We start from the raw sequence: 8,585 nt of genomic DNA, 5'->3' as shown, positions 1-8,585 counted from the left end.
ATAATTGTTTAGTTTTATTTCCTTTTGGGCTTTGGCCCTCTTTCTTTATAAAAAAAAAGTAAGATATTATGGTTAATACTAAATTATCGATCTCTTAGAAAAAAGTGGGTCAAACCTGGTTAATCCGGTCAAACCCACCCAATCCAACCCAAAAAAGTGGGTTGGGTCGGGCAAGTGGGTGGATATGGGTTTAAAAAATGAAAAACCCATTAAAAAAGTCGGGTTTCGGGTAAAACCGGACCCAACCCAAAAAACTCACTAACCCACTAGTGCTATGTTTCTTGAATTTTTTTATGAAAATACTAAAGTTTTTTTCATTTGATTATTAAATATTTTTATATTGAAAATGAGTTATACTATTTTTTACGAAAATAAAAAAGATTGAATAATTTTTATGAACAAATATGATAATTTTTCGCATTTTTTTTTTAAAATTTTAAAAAATTGAATAATTTTCATAAACAAATATAGTGATTCATGGTTTAGTCATTTGATATTAAAAAAAGCAAAAAAATCATTTGGATAACACGCTATCCAACCCGTAAATTAGTAGATTTACACAAAAAAATGGGTGATTATTTTTTATAGTGAAAAAAAGTTACCCTATTTTTCAAGAAAATAAATTGATTGAGTTATTTTTTATGAAAAAATGTGATGATTCAACATTTAGATATTTAATATAAAAAAATAGAAAAATAATATGGGTAACCCACAACCCAACCCAATCCAACCCAGAAATTGGTGGATTTACCCAACCCGGCCCAATGTTATAACGGGTGGTTATTTTACTAAACCCAACCCGGAGTACCATATGTGGTTTCAGTTTTGGTTTTGGCCAAACCCAACTCAATCCGGCCCACGTACACCCCTAAGCTATTAGAAATAAATACTATCATAATTCATTGTTGTTTTAATTCTTCACATATTATACAAAATTCTAATGATCAATCTCATAAGCTCTATTAATTTTTCTTTTGTCTCAATTGTTGGTTTTAGTCACTATAAACTTTTGATCTATACTTTTAGATCAATTCATCTGTATTTTGAATTTTTGAATTTTTTTTCCAAGGTAATGTTTTGTACTTTCTTATAAAAGGATGGATTAAATACGAAATATTATATTTTTTGCGCTTAAAAATTTTGAATTTTTTCCAGGATCATGTTTAATACATTATAAAAATCTCTCGTGAAAAAAGTTAATTTTTGTATAGAATGATACATTAAATATGAATTTTTTGAATAAATACACACTAGACAAAATATCGCTCATAATTTTTTTTAAGTAGATATCTCAAATTTCGTCTTTATTCCCTATAAAAAAATTTAACAAAATTTGGTCCTCCAAATAACTTCCGTACAACTTTTGGTTGTATCCAGGGGCGGCCTAGGCCCATGTGCGACATGGGCCGTGGCACAAGGTCTCTTAAAAATGAGGGCCACAAAAAAAAATTTATAGGGTAGTAGTATTAGTAAGTTAGGGGTGTAAAAATTAATTATATATGTTAGAAAATGTTGTAAAGGCAATAAGGCCCAGCCCAACATGTTTTCCTAAGGAAAAAAAAAAGCATACAATAGAAGCCTGCGTTTTGCGTTATGCGTATGCGTTTTTGCGTTTTGCGACATATTCTTTCAGTCTTTCTGCGTTCTATAACAACTCAGTTAATTCACCACCAAGCTTCCATTAATTCAGAACAACTCTTTCTGCGTTCCTGCGTTCTTTCAGAACCTACGACCTGCACCTTCCTCCATTAATTCACCACCAGGCCGGCGTCGACCTGCTTCCTGCCACCATCACCAGGCGTCGGTTAACCACTTAACCTCCTTCCTTCTATTCTCAAAGGTAAAAACTAAATTTTACAAGTTAGGGTTTCTAAAATTTGCAATGTAAAATCACAATTTTGCTATTTTAATTGTGTTTCTCAATTCCCATCATTCTTTTTCTCCCAAAGTTAATTACCCATAGGGATGTTCTTTTGTTTCTATAAAGTGGAGAGGAGATTCCTAGTTTCAACATGATAATGTTTTAATGTTTATTGTCCTATTTGGTTTAATAATGAGTTGTTCTATTTGGATTATTTTAATTGCTAATTACGTTCTTTTTTTCTTTTTTTTTCCGGTTCAACTTCAATGTTGTCTATTTGGTTCTACTTCAATGTTGCGGTCCTGCGGAATCGATCCAGAACGGTGAGAATTTTCAGGTTCTATTTTTGTCCCTCAATGCCTCCTAAGTCACTTCCTAAGGGTAGGAAATATGATTGTGGATATGTAAAGCGTAAGAAAAAGATAAGACTTGAGAAATTAACTCAATCTCAATCAGGAGCTATCGAAAAATTTATTATTAAAGAACCACAAAATGTGAAAATATTGATGCTGATATTGTTGATGTTCAAACTGTTGATATTGAAAATGCTGAAAATGTTAATAATAATATTGATGTTGAAAATGTTGTTGATGTTGAAAATGAAAATGTTGATGATGATAATGAAATTGTTCGTGCCGAAAATGTTGATGTGAATGATATTGGTCATGATATATTTGATCCAACTATTTGGGATTCTCTTGATTCTAGAATGCGAGATTTGTTAGTTACAAAAGGTCCTAAAAGAGATTGTTCTATTGTGAAGGGTCCTAAGGATAAATTTTCTAGACGCTTTTTAGCTAATTGGTATACTAGAGTTTTGCCAAATGGAGAGACATGTGATAGAGATTGACTTGTTTATTCAAAAGAGCTTGATAGAGTATTTTGCTTTTGTTTTAAAGTTTTTAAAAGAGGGATTACTATTGGTCAATTAGTAAATGAGGGTTTTAGTGATTTGATACATGTTAATCAAAGACTGAAAGAGCATGAGACTTGCATGGAACATGTTAAGAATATGACTACTTGGTATGAGTTGCGTCAAAAGTTGAAAAATTTTCAAACTATTGATAAATCAATTCAAATATTGATTGATAAAGAAAAGGATCACTGGAAAAATGTTTTAAAAAGAATTATTTCAATAGTGAAATTCCTTGGTAGAAAAAATTTGGCCTTCCGTGGTCATAATGAGAAATTGTACCAAAATAGCAATGATAATTTTTTAGGTTTAATTGAAATGGTAGCTGAATTTGACCCAATTGTCCAAGAACATGTAAGATGTATTACATATGACAATCTTCATGTTCATTATCTTGGGCATAATATCCAAAATGAACTAATACTTTTGCTTGCTTCTGAAATTAAAAATGAAATTATTAGAAAAATAAAACAAGCAAAGTATTTTTCAGTGATACTTGATTGTACCCCTGATGTTAGTCATCAAGAACAAATGTCTTTGTTAATACGATACGTGAATGTTTCTTCAAATAGGATTGAGGAATCTTTCTTAGGATTTTTGAATGTGGATGATACAACAGGGCAGGGTCTTTTTGATGTTTTACAAGATGAATTGAAAAAGCTTGATCTAGACCTATTTGATGTGCGAGGACAAGGTTATGACAATGGGTCGAATATGAAAGGAAAACATCAAGGTGTACAAAAGAGGTTTTTAGATATAAATCCTAGAGCCTTTTATACTCCTTGTGGTTGTCATAGTCTCAATTTGGTATTGTGTGATATGGCAAACTCTTGTCGCAAAGCTAAAGAATTTTTTGGAGTTGTTCAACGCATTTATACTATTTTTGCCAATTCTACCAAGAGATGGCAAATTTTAAAAGATAATGTAAAAGGGTTGACTCCGAAATCATTGTCATCCACTCGTTGGGAGAGTCATATAGATAGTGTCAAAGCTATAAGACTTCAAATGTCAGATTTTAGAGAAGTTTTACTTGAAGTGTCAGAAAATGATTCAGATTCTAAAATAGAAAGTGAAGTCAAATCCTTAGCAACAAATGAGCTTGGTGATTTTAAGTTTTTAGTGGCGATAGTTATTTGGTATGAAATATTATTTGCAATTCATACGGTTAGCAAGCTCTTACAGTCAAGTGATATGCTTATTGATTTTGCTATGGAAAAAATAAAGGGGTTGATTTCATTTTTTGAGGAATATAGAGAAACTGGTTTTAAAAATGTCTTGAATTATGCTACGGAAATTGCTCTTGAATTGAACATTGATCCAGTATTTTCTCAAAAGCGTAAAATTCAAAGAAAAAGACAATTTGATGAGAATTTGAGTACCGCGTCAGTCGAGCTATCTGAAAAGGAATCTTTTAGGGTTAATTATTTTCTTTACCTTGTTGATCAAGCTGTTGTATCTCTTAAAACGAGATTTGAGCAATACCAACAATATGAAAGTGTTTTTGGTTTCTTGTTTAGTTCTCAAAATTTACAATTGTTGGATGATGCAACTTTGAACTCTTGTTGTAGTAATTTAGAGGAAAGGTTGAAACATAATGTGCAGTTTGATGTTGTTGGGAAAGAAATAAGTGTGGAGTTAAGGTTACTAAGAAATATGTTGCCTGGAGGAAAGATGGGGCCTATTGATATATTAAATTTTTTGAAAGACATGAATTGTTTTCCTAATACAATTATTGCATATAGAATTTTATTAACTATTCCTGTGACAGTTGCCTCTGCAGAAAAAAGCTTTTCAAAATTGAAGTTGTTGAAGTCTTACTTGCGGTCTACCATGTTACAAGAAAGACTTAACGGCTTAGCATTGATAGCAATTGAGAATACTCTCTTGGATGACATACAATATGAAGACTTGATTGATGAATTTGCTTCAAAAAATGCAGCAAGAATGAGTCGATTTAAGTAGCGAGAATTTTTTTTATAAGCAAAATAACTATAATGTATTTTGTTGTTATTGTTAGACTATGAATCTTTTTTATGTTAATTACAAGAATGATTATAATTTTATGTTATTTGCAATTTAAATCGATGACGATTTTTTTATAAAAAAAAGTTACGTTTTTTTTTTATTAAAGGACCACTTTCATATTTCGCACAGAGCCCCCAAAAACTCGGAGACGCCACTGGTTGTATCATTCGAATTTTGATTTTTTTTCCCGCTGTTGTGATTAGTAGATATTATAGAAACCTCTCTAGCAAAAGGTTAACTTATTTTAAAAAGAGATTAATTTATTTATTTTTTTTGCGCTTAAAAATTTTGAATTTATTTTTTGCGCTTAAAAATTTTGAATTTATTTTTTGCGATCATCTTTAATATATTATAAAAATCTCTCTTGCAAAAGGTTAAATTTTATTTTATATAGATGGATAAACTAAATATGAATTTTTACGAATAACTAATATACACTAGACAAAAAATTTATATATACATGACAAGTTGTCATCAATAATTTTTTCTTAAATAACGATTATAAACGGGATAAAAAATTGTTGATAAAAAATTTAAATTATTTATTATACATGAGGAAACAAGTTGATGCCAATGAAAAATTTTAAAAACTACTTTACACGTGAAACAAGTTTTTGCTAATGAAAAATTTAAATAACTATTATACAGGGGAACAATTGTTGATGATAAAAATTTTAATTAACTAATATATCGATTTTTAAAATTACAATCAAATTTCTAAACTTAATATTTAGAATTCAAATAAACGGCGATAAAAAATATGAGACATATACATTTATCAATAATGCCTAAAATAACTGCAAGTCTACACAATGTAGTTGTAACTCATATTAATACTACTCCCTTGGTTTCAAAATGATAAAAAAAATACAAAAACAAAAAAACCTTTCAAGCATATTATCCACAAGTAATCTTACATCATTCTCGCGAGTTTAATTCAGTTCGTACGAACATTGCATTATACACTTTATGAATGAAATTTCTAATCACTAACAAGTTTAATATTATTCATATGAGTTTAAAACATTGATTCACCTAATAATATTTTTTTTTCACCATCAGTTTAATTTGGTTCGGGGGTCAGCTCTGGCATCAACTGGTTCCAGCCCCTTTCCGATCGTAGTTGCGGGGGATCAAACTGTGGTCATCCCTGTCAAGTTCAGCGTCAATCATCATTAGACCAACAAACTATTGGTTTCAAACTCAATTCAAACATTGTCTCACCTGAAAATTAAATCAATTAATAATAATATAGTATACATGTGTCATGTTATTGTCTACATAAAGACATATAATATATCACTATATATTAAACAAAGAACTTAGTTTATTGCCCATATTTTCAATTTACTCTAGTTTCCTCCTGCCAGACATCAGTTTCCTATTTTCGGTTTCCTCTTTTCAGTTTACTGTAGTTTCCTTTTTCCACGTTAGTTTTTTATTTCCGATTTACTCTTTCCTTTGAGTTGAAATACATTCAGTTAACTCTATTTTTAATCGAATTGAAAAGCATTATACACTTTCTTCATGGCAGAAAATTCTAATCACAGGTGCCAATGACTTGCTTCTTTGCAAATTAAAACTTATCTCTCTCTCAATCTCTTCTAAGTAATGGTTTCATTATATACCATATATGTTTATTTGCTTGTGTGGCTTTTCAGCTTTTGTGGAAAAGATACTAAGAGTTCAACTAAATGTAAAGAAACTTTATGTTCTACTTAGAATCATTGATTGTAAATCTACTAATTAACACTTTCATTGAGGTGATGAATATTGTACTTTACAAGTTTAAAATCATTTGTATAAAAAATGTTTTAACTTTACATTTTTTTGATACAAATCATTTTAAACTTGTAAAATACAAACATTCATCACCTCAGCGTGGAAGCGTTGGTTAGCAGATTTATAATTTTTGGCTCTAAGAAGAAGATATAGTTTCTTCACATTTAGTTGAACTTCTAATTTTTTTTTCATAAAAACCACAAAATCACACAAGCATACAAACAAATGGTATATAACTAAACCTTTATTTAGAAGAGTGAGACAAATATTTTTTTAAGTAATTGAAACCAGTGATTAGAATTGTTTTGCCATGAAGAAAATGTATGATGCTTTTGAATTCCATTATAAATAGGGTTAACTATAATGTGTTTCAATTCAAAGGAAAGAGTACATTTGGAAATATGAGGAAAGAGGAAACTAGAGTAACCTGGAAATTTGGGCAAAAAACAAGGTTCTTTGTTTGAAATAACTGTGTTCTATTTTCTCCAAAGGAAGGAATTGAATTACAATGAGATGCCACCTACATAGTGATATATTATGTCTTTACGTAGACATGAACATGTACACTATATTATTATTAATTAGTTTAATTTTTAGGTGAGACAATGTGATGTAGAGTGAATCAATGTTTGAAACTCTTTAAAGGAGAGTTTTTTTTTGTTATTTAGTTATTCTAGTTAATTGGGGTCTGTATGTTTCTGTTTGTTGGACCTAGGATACCTTTGTTGTTTCTTATTTTTTTCTAGTAAAAAACATATCATCAGATTTTTATACCGTTGTATGATACTTGTTACTTTTATGATGGTGGAAATTTTAAATTTTTAGATTATATTTTAGCTTAGTTTTGTCAAAAAAATATATTATATTTTTTAGCTTTGCCAATCCGACATTAAGGTATAGTATGATGGCACGACTAGTTGCTTATTTCCGTCCGTCTAATCGGAAGAAGCACAAAGTAACGTATCACTTTATATAGAACCAATAATATACAATGAAAAAAAAAATAGATTAAAAAAACAACAACAAAACAACCAATAACATATCACCTAATTTACTAATTTGATGGGTCTACATGATTATGTTGCAAAACAACAAATCCTTGTAATTAGGATTGTTTAGTTAAGTGGCTACCTTAATAATAGGTGAAGTTTAGTAACAAACACGCGCTATCATAATACTATATAATAAGATTGATATGAATAAATCCGTCAAGAGAATTATTTAAATGGAATAATTATATACAACATCAATGGGGGAGGCACAAAAATGCCGATCTTCATCTCTTGGTATTTACATTCCTTTGTTTTATTGGAAAAAGTTGTTGCAGAAATTGTTAGATCATCTGAGACTCCATTTGAATTTTGAGACCTCGATCAAACGATTTCTGCAGCAACTTTTTTCAAGACTTCAAAGACTTCAACAAGTGGCATAAAAGAGGTGTACAAAAGATAATCACTTATATTGCGAAAGACGTACTAATTTTTCAAAAGGTAATTAATTTTGACTTGAAGCATATTCATACATGTGATTTTAGAAAATAGTCATGATTAATTTCAATTTTTCAATGATTTGATGGTTATAATTGAATGAGTTTATTTTAAAGTTGATTTGATTTACCACAGAATTATTGAAGTAGTAAGGTATTCTTTTGAGAAGGCAAACATTATCAAAAAAAATTATTAATTAATTAATAAACCTGTTATCTTCTTCTTTAACAACAATATTCTTTTTCTTGCTTATAGGCAATATGCATACTTTATAAACAATTAATCTGTTACTCAAAGGCAAGACCTATTTGTTAGCTTTAGCATAGAAAAATATTGAGGTGCTCTAATGTTGGATTTGAATGTATTTAGTTGAATGTTGTTTCAGTGCATTTTGATTTGAATTTCCGATTTCAATGTGTTTTATTGAGGAAACTATTTAATCCTTGTGGAACTTTTTCTAACTTGAAGTGGATAAAACCGTAAGACCCGAGAAATTTACTTTATATATACATAAATA

The 8,585-nt window shown here is 29.6% G+C and overlaps 1 protein-coding gene across 1 annotated transcript; it reads left to right on the top strand.

Annotated features, from left to right (window-relative positions):
• The first annotated feature begins 2,152 nt into the window (after nucleotides 1-2,152).
• On the top strand, nucleotides 2,153-4,736 carry LOC123896528 (zinc finger MYM-type protein 1-like). Its single transcript, XM_045946904.1, has 3 exons — nucleotides 2,153-2,184; nucleotides 2,345-2,697; nucleotides 2,824-4,736. Exons 1-3 carry the CDS (start codon nucleotides 2,153-2,155, stop codon nucleotides 4,734-4,736), a joined length of 2,298 nt encoding a protein of 765 aa, XP_045802860.1.
• The last annotated feature ends 3,849 nt before the right edge of the window (nucleotides 4,737-8,585 follow it).

Source organism: Trifolium pratense, linkage group LG7 (assembly GCF_020283565.1).
Source record: "Trifolium pratense cultivar HEN17-A07 linkage group LG7, ARS_RC_1.1, whole genome shotgun sequence".
Classification (NCBI taxonomy): domain Eukaryota; kingdom Viridiplantae; phylum Streptophyta; class Magnoliopsida; order Fabales; family Fabaceae; genus Trifolium; species Trifolium pratense.
Note: the sequence above shows the minus strand (reverse complement) of the source record. Positions and strands in the feature narration are given on the sequence as shown.

Excerpts from the sequence above, each read along its gene's own strand:
- LOC123896528 (XM_045946904.1), top strand. The coding sequence starts at position 2,153 with ATGTTGCGGTCCTGCGGAATCGATCCAGAACG. Across the intron at positions 2,185-2,344 it reads TGCGGAATCGATCCAGAACG|AACCACAAAATGTGAAAATA; the intron begins GTGAGAATTTTC and ends TTATTATTAAAG. Across the intron at positions 2,698-2,823 it reads TTTGCCAAATGGAGAGACAT|TTAATCAAAGACTGAAAGAG; the intron begins GTGATAGAGATT and ends ATTTGATACATG.